Below are 20,632 nucleotides of genomic sequence, written 5' to 3' on the forward strand. Positions count from 1 at the left end.
TACAAGTTTATGTTACGGAAGTCTGGGCTCTTATGGTTTAGAATGAACGTGTTTCAGGACAAATGTTGTATAAGACCAAAATAATCCTTTTGAACAAATCCTCCTAAATGAATCAGTAAAACGCAAAGCCCAAATACGTCCAACATACACATAACTACTTGGCTATACACACAGATAATTGCTAGTAATAATTTCTTAGCTAAACATAAAGTACACATGTGCCTGTGAATGTGGAGATGCACTCAAGCCATGAGGCCAACAACGGCAAGCAAAACGGCGAGGCCAAACCCGGTGGCCTCCACATTGGTGGCAGTGGAGACAGGTGTCGGCGGGGGCCCGTTGGTTGCACTTGGGCCGCTGGCCGGGGCGGGTGACGTAGAGGAGGAGCCTGGCATGACATCAATCTTAACCTTCATGCCGCCCGCACAATGACTAGGGAAACCGCAAATGAAGTAGCGGGTGCCGGTGGCGACGAGGGTTACAACATCATTCCCGGAGTTGAAGGTGATGACGGGGCTGGCGGTGCTGCATGAGTCATAGTCGGCCTTGCTGACCTCAAGAACATCGTGTGCCTGGGTGGAGTACTTGAAGACGATCTGGTCGCCGGTTTGGAAGTTCCTAGAGGACGCCCAAATGCCGTAGTTGGTGCTGAGGTCCCATGCGCCGCCCGGCTCGCCCACATTGTAGATTGCCGCAGACGCCGTGCTCAGGATGACCATGGCAGCCATGGCGAGAAGAATGGTTCTCCTTGTAGCCATTGCGGTTGGAAATGGAAGCAGAGCTTGCAGAGGAGATTATAAGGGAGGTGTTGTATTGATCCTTGACCGGAGAATGCGTTTGCTTCCTAGGCGGCTGTGTCGGGTCCTATTTATACTGTACAGGCTATGCCCGGGTGGGTTGGAGAAACGTGTGAGGTTGGTGGAAGCGTCGAGTGTGTGTACCTGCTTGATTTTGGACTTTGAATGTTGTGTAGATGGGAACACAAGCAAGCTACGCATGCAGCTGGTACGTACTTGGTCATTGTTGGAAACGTCTTATACCTGTCGTATTGTAATCTAACTCTGTATTGTTGGTCTTATATATATACGAGATATGTGGAGGCTATGCCCCACGCAACCCTAAATCAAACTTGGTAACAGCGTCTCTTTTTTCCATCGCTCCGTCGCAACTCGTCGAAGCCGCACATATTCCGCTGCAAGTCCGCTGCTCAGATCGTACGCGCAACTCCGTCGATCTCGTCGCGTACATTGCGTCTATCCACGCCCGATTCGATCCCGTCGAAGCCGCGCCGCCCGCCCATCTCGCGTCGCCGCTCGCACGATCGCTTCTTGCGTCGTCGCCCGGTTTTGCTGAAGCTTCTGCTCGATGGCGTCTGGATCCTCTTCCGCAGCGATGAAACTGATTATCGGCCTGGTGGTGACGCCTCCGGCCGCGACGGCGCCAATCCCGTCCATCGCGCCTTCCCTTGACGTACGATTTGATCGCGGCAACTTCCCGCTATGCCGAACCCTCACCGTGATGCATCTCTCCGGTGCTTCTCTCCATGGCTACCTCGACGGCTCTGTCGCTGCTCCGCCCACAACCATCTCCCAGGGGGCGGGTGATGCCGCCACCACTGTGGCAAACCCTGCGTATGCAACGTGGTGGATGCAGGACCAGAAGGTCCTCGGGATGCTCCTCTCCTCCATGACGGAGGACATTGCGTCTCAGCTGATCAGCTGCAAGTCCGCTGCTTCCGCGTGGATCTCTATCCACGCCATGTTCAGCGCGCAGAACCGTGCCGGGGTTCGGCACATTCGGCGACAGATTCAGTCGCTGAAGAAGAACGACATGACTGCCGGCGAGTACATGCACAAGGTGAAGGCTCTTGCCGACGCCATGGCCTCCGCTGGATCCCCCCTCGCTGATGACGAGATCATTGACTACATGCTCACCAGATTGGGCAAGGCCTTCAACCCGATCGCGGCTTCGCTCAGCGTCGTGGTCACCCCGGTCACGCTGGCTGAGTTCTACTCCATGGTTCTCAATTATGAAGCGTTGCAGCTGTCGCAGCAGGCCGACGATGAGGAGTGGACCTCGTCGGCCAACGCCGTGGCACGATCCGGTGCTCCCGCCCCCGTCAACCGTCCTCGAGCATCCGACACTGGTCGCGCCGCCGACGTCCGCCCCGCTGGAGGCTACCCGCAGCAACAGGGGAAGGGCTACCAGCACGGCGGCCAGGACAACCGTGGTAATAACGGCGGTGGAGGAGGCGGCAACGGCCGCAACGGCAATCGTCGCTGGCGCCCGAGGTGCCAGATTTGCAAGAATTGGGGTCACGAAGCCGACACCTGCAAGAAGCGCTTCGATTCAGACTACTCCAGCGGCAATGGCCGCTCGGCATATAATGCATCGACCTCCTCCAACAACTCCACGCACTGGGTTCTGGACTCCGGCACCACGGATCACCTGACTAGTGACCTGGAGCGTCTTCAGTTCTGCGAGCGCTACGGCGGCCATGATCAGGTTCAGGTGGCCAACAGCTTAGGTTTGTCTATTTCGCATATTGGGCACTCGACTTTAGCCGGTTCTTCTCTTCGCCTGAACAATATTTTACACGTTCCTAATATTAGCCAACATCTTCTATCAGTCTATTGTCTTGTGTCAGATAATCGTATCTTCATTGAATTTCATAAACATTTTTTCCTTGTTAAGGACAAAGCCACCAGGAGAATTCTTCTTCAAGGTAGAAGCAGAGGAGGGCTCTACCCTCTTCCACTCGGACGAGCTTCACATGAGTCCGAGCGTCAAGCGTCATCCAGCGTCCGTGTCTCATCATCTCAGTGGCATCAGCGTCTCGGTCATCCGTCCAAAAATGTCGTCAGTTCCATTGTTAGGAATAATGATCTAGAGTGTTCATCCTCAGATACTTCTGCTTTAGTTTGTGATGCTTGTCAATGTGGTAAAAGTCGTCAACTATCTTATACTGCTTCTGCTCGTGTGTCCACTATGCCTCTTGAATTAGTTCATACCGATGTTTGGGGCCCTGCTCGTGCCTCCTCTGGGGGGTACAAGTATTATGTGAGCTTTATTGACGACTACTCCTGTTTTTGCTGGATCTATCTACTAAAACATAAGTCTGATGTTGAACAGGCGTTCTATGCTTTTCAAGCACATGTTGAGCGCCTTTTGGATGCTAAGCTTAAAGCTGTCCAATCTGATTGGGATGGTGAATACCATAAGCTGCACCGTTATTTTCTTCGTACGGGCATCTCTCACCGAGTCTCTTGCCCTCACACCTCCCAACAGAACGGTATTGCCGAGCGAAAACACCGACACTTGGTTGAAACTGGTCTTGCTTTGTTGGCTCACTCGTCTCTCCCTTTACGTTTTTGGGATGAAGCTTTTCTGACTGCGTGTTATCTCATTAACCGCATGCCCACCCCTGTGCTTGGTCAAGATACTCCTATTCATCGTCTTCTGAAAATTCCACCCATTATTCTTTCCTTCATATTTTTGGGTGCGCTTGTTGGCCTAGTTTGCGGAAGTATAACTCACACAAACTAGAGTTTCGATCCAAGATGTGTGTTTTCCTTGGATATAGTCCTATGCATAAGGGGTACAAGTGTCTTGATCGTTCTACGGGTCGTATATACATCTCGCGTGACGTTATCTTTGACGAGTCTGTCTTTCCGTTTGCTACTCCCGGTGTCACTGTCGATGTGTCTACACTTGACGAGGCTATATCTTTTCCATCCACAGAACCGGCTACGAGTGCTCATGTGCGTAATTACGACCTAACCTACTTGGCTACTAATACCTCTGGCCTAGCCAGGTCCTTTCCTGTGCAAGATTTTCCGCGTCTGGACACGGTCGATACGCCGCTCGACGTGCATGGCAGCGCGGCTTCCCAGGCGGGGTCCCCGCCTACGCATGCAGGGTCTGCACCGCCTGGTGCTGCGGCTGGCTCCTCGCCTGCCCGTGCACCAGCTTCGCCAGTGCCCACCTGCGCCTCTCCGGCCCGACAACCGGTTTCACCAGCGCCGGGTGCAGCGGCTGCTTCCCCCTGCGCTCCGCCGGCCCATGAGCCGGCCCATGAACCGGTTTCGCCAGCTCCTGTGACACCGTCGCCAAGTCCAGCAGTGTCGCCGTCCTCGTGTACGCCTCCGCCCGTCGAGCACCCTCATCCTATGGTCACTCGTACCCGTGATGCTACTCGTCGTGACAAGGAGTTTACTGATGGGACGGTGCGGTATAATCCTCTTCGTCGTGCTTTCTTTGCGACACCGGTGTCACATCGTGATGCTCTCTGTGAGCCGGCGTGGCGTGATGCTATGGCTGCTGAGTTTGCAGCGCTTCGTCAAAACGGCACTTGGGTCTTGGTCCCTCGACCACCTGGCGTTAACATTGTTGGCAGTAAGTGGGTTTTCAAGACGAAGCAACATGCCGATGGGTCTGTTGACAATCACAAGGCTCGCCTCATCGCTCGTGGTTTTACTCAACAGCACGGTCTTGACTATGGTGATACCTTCAGCCCCGTGGTAAAACCGACTACTATCCGTCTGGTTCTTTCGCTTGCTGTTTCTCGCGGATGGAGCTTGAGGCAGATTGATGTTAGCAATGCATTTCTTCATGGCTTTCTTTCTGAGACTTTTATATGCAGCAACCACCAGGTTTTGAAGATGCCCGGTTTCCTTCGCATGTGTGCAAGTTGCAACGAGCTCTTTATGGTCTCAAACAGTCGCCACGTGCTTGGTATGCTCGTCTCAGTGCTCGCCTTCTTCAGCTTGGTTTTGTTGCTTCAAAGGCGGACGCCTCTCTATTCGTCTTTGCTGCGCATGGCGTTCAGATATACATGCTTATGTATGTTGATGATATTGTGATTGCTGGCTCCACTCCGGCTGCAGTTGATCGTTTGGTGCGATCCATCTCCGACAGTTTTCCTATCAAGGATCTTGGTCCTCTCCATTATTTCTTGGGGCTTGAAGCGTCCTTCAATTCTGGGGGCATGACGCTGACTCAAAGAAAGTATGCACTTGATCTTCTTCATCGTGTGAGTATGGAGAATTGTAGGCCTACCTCTACACCATTATCTGCCACTGAGCACCTGGCTCGTGAGGTCGGCGCCCCTTTGGGTGTTGAGGATGCCACTCGATATCGCAGCATTGTTGGAGGACTTCGGTATTTAACGCTCACTCGTCCCGACCTGTCCTTTGCAGTCAACAAGGTTTGTCAGTATTTATCACAACCAACTAATGAGCATTGGGAAGCTGTCAAGCGTATATTGCGTTATGTCAAAGGGACTTTGAGTACGGGATTGAGGATTCGTAAATCTCCTTCCACTGGTGTCAGTATTTTCACGGATGCTGATTGGGCTGGATGCATTGATGATCGCCGTTCCACTAGTGGTTTTGCTGTGGTTGTTGGCTCCAATCTTGTCTCATGGAGTTCCAAGAAACAGCCAACTGTCTCCAGATCAAGTACGGAGGCAGAATACAAAGCTTTAGCTAATGGAGCAGCTGAAGCAATCTGGGTGGATATCTTACTCAAGGAGCTTGGGGTTTTCAAGCAGCGTACCGCCATTCTATGGTGTGGTAATCTTGGGGCTACATACCTGACGGCAAACCCAGTCTTTCACGCAAAAACCAAGCACATAGAGATAGATTTTCATTTTGTGCTTGAGCGCGTTGCTTCTGGTGTTTTAGATGTCAGGTTTATCTCGACTAATGACCAACTGACTGATGTATTTACTAAACCGGTCACACGACAGATGTTAGAACGTTTCCGGTCCAATCTGAACCTTCTATGTAGTAGTGGTTCAGATTGAGGGGGTGTGTTGGAAACGTCTTATACCTGTCGTATTGTAATCTAACTCTGTATTGTTGGTCTTATATATATACGAGATATGTGGAGGCTATGCCCCACGCGACCCTAAATCAAACTGTCATCATAGACTGAGGATGTGAAGACGGACTATGTTGTTGGCCTGCTGACCTTTTCACGCGTTCCTTTCCTTTTTCTTCAGTATTGACTCCGTCTAGAAGACATGACGTAGACTATCACGATCCATATATCTAGATCCAAGTGTCCAAAGCATTATTTTTATAAATCATATTTTATTCGGAATGATTTAATTATATGTACTAATTTAATATCAAGTACAAATGTTACATTTGTTCACTATAATGTTAACCTATATACCTAAATTAATAAGATCTAAATTAGTCATTATCACTACTCTATTACATAGAAAATTAGAGGCCCTATTGATTTGGAGCCCCTGTGCAGCCGAACACTCTGCATAGGTGCACGGTACAAACGTGCCGCCGGAGGCCTGTTGCGTGCCTAGATTTGGATCGCGGACACAAAGGACCACACACCAGTGTACAATCTGTCCAAGAAAAGCACAGTGATCGTCGTCAACTATAATAATATCTGTGGTCAATAATAGTTGCTCATGTTTCATAAGAAATATATATATATATATATATATATAATATATATATATATATATATAGGTTTTGCTACATAGAGACCTTTTACGGACGATTTTCATATTGTGGACTGATTCTAGTAAAACAAGTATTTTCAAATACATGTGTTTGCCTTTTTAATGACATGTTAAAGTATCTCATAATGTAATTTTACACATGCGTCAAACACATCAATGCATGCGTGTGAAATTGTTTTCGGATTTTTTTGCCACTTCAAAACTTATTTTAGAATTTTTCAGGAATAGGTTACATGGAGGATATAGATCCTGAGATCCAAAACAAATTTCTACCGTTGCCGCCAAGATAAATATGGCCTTTCATTCTAGATAAAGTTTACTTGGTTGCAGGCTGAAAGCTCCATTCTACCAGTTTTAAATGTGATAATTGAATGTGGCATGAACGCTTTAATTCTTGATTGTGATAATTGTATGTGGTATGAAAGCTGGAAATTAGACCGGAGAAATCTATCCAACACTAGTATGAAATGTACTCCTCATCACCATGATATGTCTAGGTATTCCGTGAACAATCACCGAAGGAGAGGATCCCCATATGAATGAATTACTCAAAGCACCACAAAGTGATGAAATTTTAATTACAAATTTGCGTGTGAGGAGAGATATTCCCGGCAAGACATAGCGGATATTTATAAACTTTAATTCAGTGTAATAATACATCACACAATATTTTTTCACTTGATGATGTTATGTCGCAATCCAGGATGATGCACTGTGGGTCAATTGTACGGCTCAACTTGCAAGCTGAAAGCTCCATTTTACCGATTGTAAACTTGTTTTTCTTTTTGTGGATGTAATTTGAAGCGTGTTAACTTTACTGTATATGTTATGAAAGCTTTACTTTTTGATTAGAATATTGTAATTTTGTTCATCGTTTGCCTTTTAATTTGGAGGTTGTGACTTATTTTGTCGTTGAAACTTGAAAGGTGCAAAATAAATCACTAAAGGCTGCAATATAGTTAGTTGTAACGCAAAATTCATGCAGTAAAGATGATATATTTAATAAAGGAAGTTAAAAGTTTTTCTTTTTCGAGAGAAGAGAAGTTCGAGTTGAATGCTGATCGACGAACCCTTGATGTACGTGAGCAGGGACGTGGATTGTGATAGTCAACATCGCGTAGACCGCGTCGATACTGAAGAAAAGGAAAGCAACGCGTGAAGCAGTCAGTAGGCCAGCAGCGTGGCCCGGTCTTCAGAACTTCCGTCGATCTATTATCTACAGTATTATATATCTATACGTGTTTGACTATGATGACCAAGTAGTAGCTGCATGCTGCGTAGCTTGCTTGTGTTCCCACGTAAACATTCAAAGTCCAAAATTCAGATATCTGTAGTCTATTCTACGCTTCCAGCCTTCCACCTACCGCACACGTTTCTTCAACCCACCTGGGCATAGCCTGTATTGTATATATAGGACCCGACACAGACACCTAGAGAAGCAAACACAATCTCCGCTCAAAGGATCAACACAGCACCTGGCTTACAATCTCCTCTGCTAGCTCATCTTTCAGTTTCTACCACAATGGCTGCCATGAGAACCATTCTCCTCGCCATGTCCGTGATGGCCATCCTGAGCAACGCATCGGCGGCAATCTACAACGTCGGCGAGCCAAGTGGTCAATGGGACCTCAGCACCAACTACAGCACCTGGGCGTCTTCCAGGAACTTTCACCCCGGCGACCAAATCATCTTCAAATACTCTCCTCAGGCACACGATGTCCTCGAGGTCAGCAAGACCGACTACGACTCCTGCAGCACCGCCAGCCCCATCGCCACCCTCAACTCCGGGAATGATGTTGTCTCCCTCACTGCCACCGGCACCCGCTACTTCCTCTGCGGCTTCCCGGGCCACTGCGCCGGGGGAATGAAGGTCAAGATCGATGTCGTGCCAAGCTCGTCCTCTTCCTCGCCGGCCCCGGCCAGCGGCCCTAGTGCAAGCAACGCACCCCCACCGGTGCCTGTCTCAGCCGCCACCTCTATTGAGGCCACAGGGTTTGGCCTCGCCGTCTTGCTTGCCGTTGCCGGTCTGATGGCTTGAGTGCGTCTCTAAAAAAACATAGAAGTCATTGTTACTATCAAGCATATGTGGTGTACATGTATAGTCAAGTAATTATATCGTACGTTGTATGTATTCAGGCTTCACGTTTTGCATATTCATTTTAGAGGATGAGTAATAAAAATTCTTTTTGTATTATACAATATTTGTCCCGAAACATGTTCGCCAACCTTAAGAAGCCACCCTCAGCTCTGGAATCATGTCATACCCCTCAATATCACATCACCCGTTATTTCATATGTAACTTCCCTCACCATTGCGTGTGTGGCATGAAGGTCATGATTGATGTCATGCCTAACTACTCCTAGTCGTCGCCTGCCCCGGACAATGGCCCAAGTGCAACCAACACTTCCCCGCATGTGCCCATATCTGTCACCTCTCTGCAGACCATGGGGTTTAGCCTCGCCATCTTGCTTCTCATTGCTTGAATTCATTTGCACAGCCCCACACACATGCGTACTTTATGTATAGTCAAGTAGTTATTACCAGTAACTATATATGTGTATGGTCCAATAATTATATGTTGGAATATGATGGTTGCATCCGAAGGTACTACGCTGGATATAGCTAGGGGGCTATGGAAGGCCGGTATCCCTCTCAAAATCAAGATTTTCTTGTGGCAAATATTCCGCAGTCGCTTACCAACGTCTGACAATGTGGCCAAACGCAATGGGCCGGCGGACGGAACGTGCACCACTTGCGGTTTAGGGGAAAACGCAAATCACATGTTCTTCGGATGCGTGCTCGCTAGATTTGCGTGGAGTATGGTTAGAGACGCTTTCAAACAAAATTGGAATCCACAGTCTAGCCACGATGTTCTTTCTATCTTAACGGCGCAAAGAGGGGCCAATGCAAGGATAGTTTGCAGATGCGTTGGGGCGCTGCTTTGGGCTCTTTGGTCGGTTTGGAACAAAATTACGGTTGAGCACAAGTTCCCGGCCCACCCCGCTGATATCATCTTCAAATGTCACATTTTTCTTCAGGCATGGGCGCCGTTGGGGAAGAAGCGTGACGTCGATCGCATGAACGAGACTACGGAGCTGATCAAGATGACCATGGTGAGGCGAGGCAAGAAGGGACGACTGCCTGATCATGCCAGCTTCACTTTTAACTATCTATCTATTTGATGCTCTGCTTTTGTGCTCATGAACTTCTGGCAGTTACTGCTTAATTCTGAGCCTTGGGCTCGATGACTTGTTTTATTCGGGTTGTAAGACTTAAGTATGTGTAGATGCTGCCTGGTGGCTTTATTAATTTAAAGCCGGACGTCTCTAGTGTCTATGTTCCAAAAAAATAATATGATGGTTGCATGCATGTTATCCCAATTTCTGTGCATACGATTATTCAGTTGCGACTCCTTGCACCAGCACCATGGCGGCTACCCGTCATCAGGGTTTACTCTTTTCCAGCTAGCGGCATGCAAGTCGAATTACGAACTTAAGCCTTACTAATATTGCATATTAAGTTTTTACACTATATTAGTGCTCCCCTGCAGTGTTGAAATAGAGGTTGTGGAAATGTGGGCACTTACCATACTTATTGGACAAAATGCATTGATTTTTTTCTCCTGTTGCAACGCTACAAACATGTTTGCTAGTTTCTCCCAAAGAACTAATACCACTACTAGGTAAGGATCCACTTCCTTCACCGATCAAAAGTTCAAACCCATCTCCACAGTTATTCCTAGCTAGTACCTGAGACTCAGCTGTGGAGCAGAATCACTTGGCTCTTCATCCAACCTTTCTCCCACGATTTTCGGGAGATCTGGCGGGTACCTTGAGATGGTGTTTCAACCTGTCGGAAGGTGGGAATGCGATGGCGGCTGGCGGCTCCGTAGTAGGGGGCAATCTTGCGGTGGTCGTATTGATCACTCGGAGGTGGCAGCGGATGATGAGGCGGTCGTTGTCGCTGTCAATCTGTTCAACTAGTGTGAGGTCGCTCGTCTTCAGCACGAACGGGGACCCATGCGTGGGGTTATCTTGGTCGAACGTGTGCCTCAGGTGCTCCGCTTCACCAGCCCCCGCGAGGCCGATGACCTCGAAGTGGAATTCGGCCGTCGTCTCTGTCTCATCGGATCTCGCGCGACCGAGGAAGACGGACACCCAGTCCCTGCTGGCATCGCAGTAGCCGTTGGGGTACACCTTGAGGTACCAGCTGCCGCCGCCGAAGCTGAACTACCTAGAGTGCACGCACTCCCCAGTACGAAGCACCGCCCTGACATTCGAGAAGAAGGCGATCGTCATCGTGTAGGACGCGCCCGTCGTCCCGGCCGCTGGCTTCCAGGCCTGAACAATTTGTTCTGCCGCGAAGACCTTCGCCGGCAATTTTCTCACTTCCACATCCACGTCGATGAACACTGTGCACCGGATGGTGAAGCTATCATCCTGACGACAGACGCACGATGACCACTCCAGCTCGCTCCTCTTCACGAACCGGACGTAGCCCCTTCCATGGCCCCAGAGCGCGCCGTGTGGTTGTCAAAGACGGTGCGCTCTCAGCTCTCGTCCAGGATCTCGATGAACATCCTGAGCCTGCATCTGCCCTCGTTGGTGTTGTAGATGTGGTCGAACGGGCCGTTACGGGCGACGAGGAAGATGGCCACAAACTCCGCCGATTCCTTGTCGAAGCCCGCGGGGTAGACCTTGAGGTGGTGGAGTACCCCGCGGACGAAGAAGGGGTCGAAGTTGAGCGCCGTGCTGGGCAGCGTCCGCGCCCACTTGGAGTACTCGGGCACCGTGAAGAGATAGGTCACGGAATCGATCGTCTCGAACAGGCCGCACCTCACCGGCAGCGACGGCACTGCCAGCATCGCGTGGCTAGCGGTGGCGCCCATCGATCCCAGGACGCCGTTGGAGATCGGTACGATATATTACCGCTACTGAGTACTGAACTAGTCCTATATTTGATGGGCTCCTCTCTCTCCGCCGGGTACGTACGTATATGGTGTTTGGATGGAAAGCCAAACAAAACCTCCCGGTAGATCCATGAACGCGGTGAGGGCAAAATCAAGGCAAGTGATTTGCGCCCCTCCATATATAGCTAGCGTTGAGAAGTACGTCGCCGTCCCGAGCACGCACAGCACAATGCCTCGTTTCACCCTCAGCAGCCACTCGGGGTCGAACCTGCCGTCGTCGTGCACCGTGTTGAAGACAGAGGCCACGACTCGTGTCTTCACCGTCGCCGGCTACTCGCAATGTGCGCGGAAGCTCGTCGGCTCCGTGCTTGAGTTTGACAGGTTCCGCCTCGGCGACCGCGCCTACCGCCTCAAGGTGTACCCCGCGGGCTTCGTCGCTGTTCTCGTCACCATGGAAGACCACTGGGACTCGTTCTTACTCGGTAGGGCCGCCAGGACGATCTTCATAGAGATCCTGGACAAGGACGGGGAGCGCGCCGTCTTGGACAACAACACGGCCAGGTCGGAGCAGACGCTGCTCCACCACAACCGCAGCAAGGGCTACGTCCGGTTCGTCGCGAGGAGGGACCGTCCGGTGCACGCTGTCCAGGGACGTGGAGGTGACCACCAAGCTCACATATCCAAGACCGCCCCACAAGGCCTGTTGAGAATACAATGATGTTTTATTATTTTATTTGAGTTGAGAATACAATTTTGATGGTTAACTGTAAAATAATAGCTCGGGTCAGTAATAGTTGCTCATAATTGATAAGAAATATATTCAGAAATGATATCATTAAATCTCAGTCTCAGTCGATACTATATCATTCATGCGATTTTATGTGGACATTTGGGTGAATTTTTCGTTTTTGTTTTCTTTTTTTTAATGTTATCTGTATATAAACGTGGTTCATCTCTTGACTAGGACTTGATTAGTCTCAATCGGCTCAGATCTAGCCACAACCATTAAGACATTAATGTGTTTTCCTAAGTCTAGGATGACTAATTTTTTGAAAATATGTAGAGTGATTTTTTAGTTGAAAATGTGGACAAGTTTTAATAGGAAAAAGTGTAGTGAACGTACTATTTGCTAATTTTCAAATCCATTTAAGTATGTGTTTTGTTATAGATGACATGTCAAAGTGTCCCATAATGAAAATTTACACATTCATAAACTACATCTATGTGTGTGTGCCCGCGTGTGTATGTGAAATTGTTTTCAGAAGTTCTTGACACTTCATAATAAGTAGATTTCGTCAAAATAGGGCTACATGGACTGAACACCAAAACATATTTCTGCCATTGTCGTGAAGGACCTTTATTTTTTTAATTTACTTGAATTTAATAATATATCACTCAGTAATTATTTTACGCATTGTTATTTTGCATACATCCATGATGATGCAATGTGGTCCTTTGTTCTGCTTAATTCATAGGCTGAAAGCTTCATTTTGCCAATTTTAATCATGTTAACTGTCGTATCACAGAAATACTTTGTGATCGAGGTAATGAAAGTTATACTTCTTGATTTAAATGTTGGACTTTTGTGCAATAAATACCATTTGCCATCTAAGATGAAAATTGTAACCTTTTGTTTTTGAAACTTGAAAGCTAGCATATTATTTAGTTGTGCCGTGGGATTCAGCCAATTGGAAGCTTGGAATTTTAGAGGAGAAGGTTATTTATTTATTTAGAGAGGGGAATTAGGAGTTGAAATGCGGTTGTATCATTCGATCTACTTCTAGAAGATTTATGAATTGTGAAGATGGTCTACGTCTTTTTTTTTAGGGAATAGATGTTCTATGTCTTGTAGCGTAGACTGCGTCGATATTGGAGCAGACGGCAATGGCTCCATGAGGACGCGTGAAAAGGTCAGCAGGCCAAACAGCACATGTTCGCTCTAGACTGCGAGAAGACAGACTTCCCTAAGCTTTGACTTGTACTACGCAAAGATAGAAACTTAGGCAGGGGCGGAGCCAGAAATTTTGTGAAGCCTGGGCAAGTTTAAGCCTAAGTGTATAATTTGGAAATTTTAGGTATTTGGCTCAAGTTTTTTTTCTTAATACTGGGTATTACGGTAGGGGGCGAAATAACCGGGTTTTGAAAAATCTTGATTTTTTTTTGCTTTTTTGCCTAAAGTCATTTAAAATAAATTAAATTCAAATTTATTTATAAGCGGAATGTATAATATTTAGCCCTTTGTATACACAAATCTCTTTGCATTCTAGCGGTCAACACCTGTCAATCCTTTCTCTAATGCGCGGTTTTGACTCCTCTGTAATCATTTCCCTAATGCGCGGGTTTGGCGTATGTTCGCAAGTCGGGGAATTGATCATGCGACCACGAAAGCACTTCCACCAACCTAAGGTTATTTTGTGTTAAGAGATGCATACAGATTTTATTTCACACTACTTAAACGTGTAGTAAAAAAATCAGATTCCAATGAAATATCAGGTAATCCATTCGTTTCCAAAAAAATTGACCAGTAAAAATAAACCTTGATTTCATTACAGAACATATAAATAGCACCAAAATCCGAAACCACAATTCTACATTAAATGACGAAAATGAAATTATGATCATAGTGATCATCCAAATGTAATTTTCAATTGAAGTAAACCTCAATGACCAACTCCCCACGCTCGAACCTCAAAATTTAAATCTTAATATCAATCTCCAAAAGTTAGCAATCTTACCTAATGAGTAATCACGAAGGAACGGAGAAGCAGCCACCGGCCCATGATGTAACAAGCCATTCCCGGGAGCGATCCGCTCCAGCTCAGCCCACCGCCGGCCACGCACCCAACCAAGGCCAGCCTCCATACGCCGCTGTTATGTCTGCGATCGACCCAGGGTGCCGCCGTCTCGAACAAACGAATAGGCAGGGTCGCGGGGAGGTGGAGCGATCGACCAATCATCGTCGCTTTTTTTTCTGAGAAAAAGATTGTGGCCCTTTTCGTCTGGAGTAAACAACAGCCGAAAGGACTGCTTACTAGGCCATAGCCAGTAGGCCTCCTACATCCATCATGCAAGTCTCCCATAACCCATCACGGGAGGAAAAAGAAGCACATTAGCTGATCAGACAACCAGACCAGCTGCTCGGGTAATTTGTCTCAAAAAAAAAAACTGCCCGGGTAAAAGCACGTTGCGTTGATGAGTTTTGCCAACGTAATGGGGCCATCGTAGCTAGCGCATACCGTGCGAGCCCGGGCAAGTGCCCAGGGTCACTGGGCGCTGGCTCCGCCACTGAACTTAGGTTAGACATATAATTGGTATGATGGTTGGATTTACCTCGAAAATATGTTATGAGAGTCTATGGTTGGACTTGTCATTAGAGGAGTGTTATATACTTAAGTCGAACACATGTTAACATGTAACTCGGGTTTAATACATAAAGAAAGCATGTGGTAACAAAAATATATTAGACGAACCAAAGATTAGACACGAGCAAGCGCGTGTGGCAGGGATGGCCGGTCTCCAGGATCAACCTTGCTGCCTTGGCATCGAGGTCTTTGATTCTGGTATATTATATGTTGATCTTTTTTTAATAAATATTATATGTTGAAATAACATATAGAATAACGTCCATTGCAAAAAAAACAAAACAAAAACATATAGAATAACGTCCATCCATGCATGGGAAAGTAGTAGTTCGTGCTAAATTTTGCCAACAAATCCTGATATTGCTGTTGCGATTGCTTATCCTCATAAGATCTACCTTGCATTTCCATAGCGAAATTGATTAAATGTAGCCACAATGAAGTCCTCGCCAATTCACAGAGATGGATAAATATATGTCCACAAGGCACTACTAGAAAAAGGGCTATAGATGGGATTGACACTAATGGCGCACCTGACAAGTGGTGCGTCATTAGTATATACTAATGCCGCACCACCTTCTGATACGCCATTAGAGTTGAAACTACTAATGGCGCACCTGGCACAGGGTGCGCCATTAGTATCAAATTTTTTTTAAAACTAGTGCGCCTGTCCAAACATACTGATGGCGCATCCAGACAAAGTGCGCCATTACTAGTTACAACTAGTAATGGCGCACCTGTCGGAAAGTGCGCCACTAATGTTGTTTTTTTATTATATTTTTTATTTCCTTTTTTGCAAAACTACTAATGGCGCACTGTTCCACCGTGCGCCATTACTAGTTCAAACTAGTAATGGCGCACTGTCGGAAAGTGCGCCATTAGTATTTTTTTTTTTGCAAAACTACTAATGGCGCACCATCATCTGGTGGTGCGCCATTAGTAATCTGGATTACTAATGGCGCATTTGGAGTTGGTGCGCCATTAGTAAGTGGGCAGCAACAAGATATTTTGGGGAGCCTCTCCTACCCACACTCACTTTTTCCCCACTTAATTCTCTCCACCTCCTCCTTGTCTCGGGTGCCTCCTCTTTTTCACCTCATTTCCACCATAGATTCATTCAATCTAAGTGGTTAAATTACCTTGTTTTGATAGGTAAGTAATGGGGGAAGCTATATTTATGTTGTTCTCCCTACAACAATGTGCACATGCACTTTTTATGGCCTAGCTAGATCTATGTATGTTCGTGGTGTTGCATATGTTTGTGGTGTTGCATATGTGTTTGTGTTTGGAGGTGTACCGGTATTTGAAATGCGATAGTTGCCAATATTTTGCCGGAATGTTGATTCATTTCCGTTTCGGCGAGAATTTTGGCATTAAGCATTCTTTTTGGTCCTATGTTTAGGGAAAGTCATGCCAATTTTTTTCTTGGTTCTAAAATATCGTTTTGCTCTACCCCGCAGGCGACCATGGTCCGCATGATGACCGAAGGCATCGTGAATAGGTTTTTGAGGTCCGCGAAGGCCGAGATGCTTCAAAAGAACGAGACGGAGATAAGATGTCCGTGTCGAAGATGCAAGCTGAAGAGCCTTATTGCGGACCCGGAATCCAGGCAGGTGCGGGACCACCTGCTTTTGCATGGTTTCATGGATGGCTATCGGTGGCAAGGTGATGAAGATGACTACGAAGTCGTCCATGGGGGCCGGGCAAGAAATGAGGAAGGGCAGCAAGACAACCACCGCGGCTCGGGCGGGCGAGAAGACAAAGAATCCCTAGGAGATGATCACGACAGTGATGCTGTACATAGTCATCATGTAGAAGATGCAGGACATGATGATGAGGAAGATGCCGGAGCAGACGACGGGCATGATCATGAAGATGATGATGCCGGCGGAGCAGACAACGCTGGAGCATCGATGGGCTGGGTGCAGGACCCTCATATTCAAGAGCTGCTTCTCAAGCAGACGGATAACGCAAGAGCTGCCGCCCGAGAGAAAGCCAAGATGGATCAACTTGAGTTAGACGCGGTCACTCCATTGTATGAAGGATGCAGGCCCGAGGATACCCGCCTGAAAGTAACGCTCATGGCTCTGGAGATGAAGGTAAAACACAAAATGACCGACGCATGCTTCGACGAGAACATGTCATTCTGGCACGAACGTCTTCCCAAGGGGAACAAGTGCCCGACCAGTTTGGAGGAGGCGAAGAAAATCGTGTGTCCTCTGGATTTACTGCACGTGAAATACCATGTGTGCATGAACAATTGCATCATTTATCGGGACGAGCACGCGGAGTCTACCATATGTCCGGTGTGCGGCGTCACTCGATACAAGAAGAGGAAGAAAGCTCCTCGAAAAGTGGTGTGGTACTTTCCCATCACTCCTCATCTGCAGCGGTATTTCGCGGACCCTAAGGTAGCAAAGCTCCTGCATTGGCACGCGGATAGGGAGGAGAAGAAGCGAGAAGATGACGCAAATGATCCGGAGATAGATAAAAAAGACAAGATGTTGAGTCACCCTAAGGATGCGAGCCAGTGGCAAGCGTTGAACTTCGAAGACCCAGAATTTGGGAACGATCCAAGGAACATCGTGTTGGGCGCGAGCACCGATGAAGTCAATCCATTTGGCAGCCAGAGAAGCACACATAGCACCTGGCCTGTGTTTGTGTGGATGTACAACCTTCCCCCCTGGTTGTGCATGAAGAGGAAATACATTCACATGAGTATGCTAATTGAAGGACCGAAACAACCAGGGAACGACATCAATCTGTATCTGGGGCTGCTAAAAGAGGAGCTTGACACGCTGTGGAAAACGCCAGCCAATACGTGGGACACCGCAGAGAAAGAATATTTCCCTATGAGAGTCGCGCTGCTCACGACGGTGCACGACTATCTCGGTTACGGATATGTCGCGGGGTAGGTGGTCCACGGATTTTCTGGATGCGTCAGGTGCATGGATGACACAACGTATCGCCAGCTAGATAGAGATCCCGGGTCTTCGAAAACCGTGTTCATGGGACATCGAAGGTGGCTTCGCGACGATGACCCGTGGAGAAAACGCAAGGATCTGTTCGATGGTGAAACCGAACCACGAGGACGCCCGCGTACGAGGAGCGGCGAGGAAATAGACGAGTTGTTGAAAAATTGGAAAGACTGCCCACTGCCGGGAAAGAAGCAAAATGCGCCAGAGCCGGGAAAGAAGCGAAAGGCGCCAGAGCCGCTGCTGAAGGTATGGAAAACGAGGTCTGTTTTCTAGGACTTGCCGTACTGGAAGATCCACCGTGTGCCTCACAGCCTTGATATCATGCATATCACGAAGATCGTGTGTGAGAGTCTGCTTGGTACCCTGCTCAACATGCCAGAGAGGACCAAAGATGGGCCGAAAGCAAGGGCAGACTTGAAATCAATGGGCATCAGGCAGGAGCTTCACACTATATATGATGATCATGATGATGATGATGATGATGATGAGGCGAAGCAGGACACGGAAATTCGTCGCAAAGGCAAGAAGGCCAAGAAGACTGGAAATGACTACCCTCCCGCGTGCTTCACTCTAAGTCAGGAGGAGATCGAGCAGTTTTTCACCTGCCTCGTAGGAGTAAAACTTCCTTACGGTTACGCGGGGAAGATAAGCAGATACCTAGACCCAGCGAAGCAGAAGTTCAGCGGGATGAAGTCTCACGATTGTCACGTGCTGATGACGCAGATACTTCCAGTTGCAATCCGTGGGATCATGGACGCGCACGTCCGTGAAACACTATTTCGCCTATGCAACTTTTTCGATGTCATCTCTCGGAAGTCTGTTGGCGTGAGGCAACTCAGAAGGCTACAGGAAGAGATCGTGGTGATACTATGCGAGTTTGAGATGTACTTCCCGCCCGCATTCTTCGATGTTATGGTGCATCTGCTGGTCCATATCGTGGACGATATCATCCAACTCGGGCCAACGTTCCTGCACAGCATGATGCCGTTCGAAAGGATGAATGGTGTCATCAAAGGATACGTTCGCAACATGTCATGTCCAGAGGGAAGCATAGCCAGGGGCTTTCTGACCGAAGAGTGCATCTCCTACTGCATGAATTATCTAGGCATCGAGAACCCCATTGGTCTGCCCGTCAACAGGCACCTCGGCAGGCTCGCTGGATGGGGTCACCGTGAGGGTCGTCGCGAAATGCATGTCGACTTCGAGGATCGACTCGCCGACTTTGAAAGAGCAAACCTAGTCGCGCTACAACACATAGACGTGGTCGATCCTTGGGTGGTAGAGCACAAAACCTTTATTAAGAAGACGTACAATGATCGAGGCCAACAGAGGACGGACGGAGATATACTCAAAGAGCACAACTCATGTTTCACGCGTTGATTCAAGCAAAAGCTTCTGTCGTACCCTTTACATGAGGATTCTTCCGCGGAAGAACAACTCATATTCGCCTTGTCACAGGGCGCTGAGCACAACCTGATGACCTATGAGGCGTACGATATCAACGGCTACACATTCTACACCGAGGCCAAGGACATGAAGAGCGATGGTTATCAGAACTCCGGGGTAACGATGGAATCCTACACCGGTAACGACAAGGACAGATACTACGGAAGGATCGAGGAGATCTGGGAGCTGAGCTACGCTGGAGAGAAGGTCCCGATGTTCCGTGTCAGATGGCCAAGAGCGTCCTAAAAGAAGACCGGTATTTCACCACCATGGTTATACCCGAAGCCAAATCCAAGACCGCGGGCGCAAACGTCACCGCGAAAAATGAGCCATGGGTACTAGCTTCCCAAGTGGACCAATGCTTCTTCATTACCGACTCGTCAAAGCCCAGTCGTGTTGTCGTGAGAACAGGCAAAAGGAAGATCATCGGAATGGATGGAGTAGCCAATGAGCAAGACTTCGACAAGTACGGCGACCCGAGGATCGAACATGACGACGATGATGAAGTAGCAGCATACACCACAAGAAGAAGCAGGACCACCCTACCTAAAAGACGTCCGTTCCACAGAAGAACTCCATTTGCGAAAAAGAAGGGCAAGAAGATTGTGAACAGATAGCTAGCTAAGATCGATTGTATTTAAATCGTAGCCTTCATTTCTCGATTGTATTTCATGGGCACTTTTTGAACTATCATGAATATTTTTAAATTTCATGGACACTCGATCTCGATCCCCCTCCATCTCGATCGCTATCCCACCTCACCAGATCCGGTCCCCCTTGCCGCCGAGCACCCCCCGGTCCACCGGCCGCCGCCGCCGACCCCTCGCACCCTTGATTCCCCTACTCAACCGCCGCCGCCGACCCCCCGCACCCCTCCCCTACTCAACCGCCGCCGCCGACCACTCGCACCCCGCGTACCCTCCCCCGCTCCACCGGCATTACTGTTTGATTATATTTTTAAAAAAATTATTACTGTCTTATAAAAAAAATATTACTGTTACTGTCTTATAAAAAAAATATTATTGTTATGATTTAAACTAGTTTAAAAAATTATTACTGTCTTATAAAAAATACTAATGGCGCACCACGGTGAGGTGCGCCATTAGTATGGATGTACTTATGGCGCACCGAGGGGTGGTGCGCCATTAGTATTGTGCCATTGCTATAAGAAAAAAAATACTAATGGCGCACCGCGGTGAGGTGCGCCATTAGTATGGATGTACTTATGGCGCACCGAGCGGTGGTGCGCCATTAGTATTGTGCCCGGCCCCATCCATATTCCCTCCCCGGCCCCTCCCTATCCCCTCTCTCTCCCTCGCCCTCGCCCTCGATCCCCTTCCCCTCTCCTCTCCCGACGTCGCTGCCCCGCCGCCTCGACGCTGCCCCGCCGCCTCGACGCTGCCCCGCCGCCCCGACGCCGCCTCGACCCCGCCCCGCCGCCCCGACATC

At 48.3% G+C, this 20,632-nt stretch overlaps 2 protein-coding genes across 2 annotated transcripts; one reads left to right on the plus strand and one right to left on the minus strand.

The window, feature by feature from the left end:
• Nucleotides 1-242: 242 nt before the first annotated feature.
• On the minus strand, nt 243-768 carry LOC119352329 (mavicyanin-like). Its single transcript, XM_037619004.1, has one exon. The coding sequence runs from the start codon at nt 756-758 to the stop codon at nt 243-245; it is 516 nt and encodes a 171-aa protein (XP_037474901.1). The 5' UTR covers nt 759-768.
• A 7,177-nt stretch (nt 769-7,945) lies between these two features.
• LOC119352330 (mavicyanin-like) lies at nt 7,946-8,677 on the plus strand. The gene has a single exon (XM_037619005.1). The coding sequence runs from the start codon at nt 8,013-8,015 to the stop codon at nt 8,526-8,528; it is 516 nt and encodes a 171-aa protein (XP_037474902.1). The 5' UTR covers nt 7,946-8,012; the 3' UTR covers nt 8,529-8,677.
• The last annotated feature ends 11,955 nt before the right edge of the window (nt 8,678-20,632 follow it).

The sequence above is a fragment of the Triticum dicoccoides genome, chromosome 2A, assembly GCF_002162155.2.
Source record: "Triticum dicoccoides isolate Atlit2015 ecotype Zavitan chromosome 2A, WEW_v2.0, whole genome shotgun sequence".
NCBI lineage: Eukaryota > Viridiplantae > Streptophyta > Magnoliopsida > Poales > Poaceae > Triticum > Triticum dicoccoides.

What these genes read in the sequence shown, in the direction of transcription:
- LOC119352329 (XM_037619004.1), bottom strand. Translation starts at nt 758, where the DNA reads ATGGCTACAAGGAGAACCATTCTTCTCGCCATGGCTGCCATGGTCATC.
- LOC119352330 (XM_037619005.1), top strand. Translation starts at nt 8,013, where the DNA reads ATGGCTGCCATGAGAACCATTCTCCTCGCCATGTCCGTGATGGCCATC.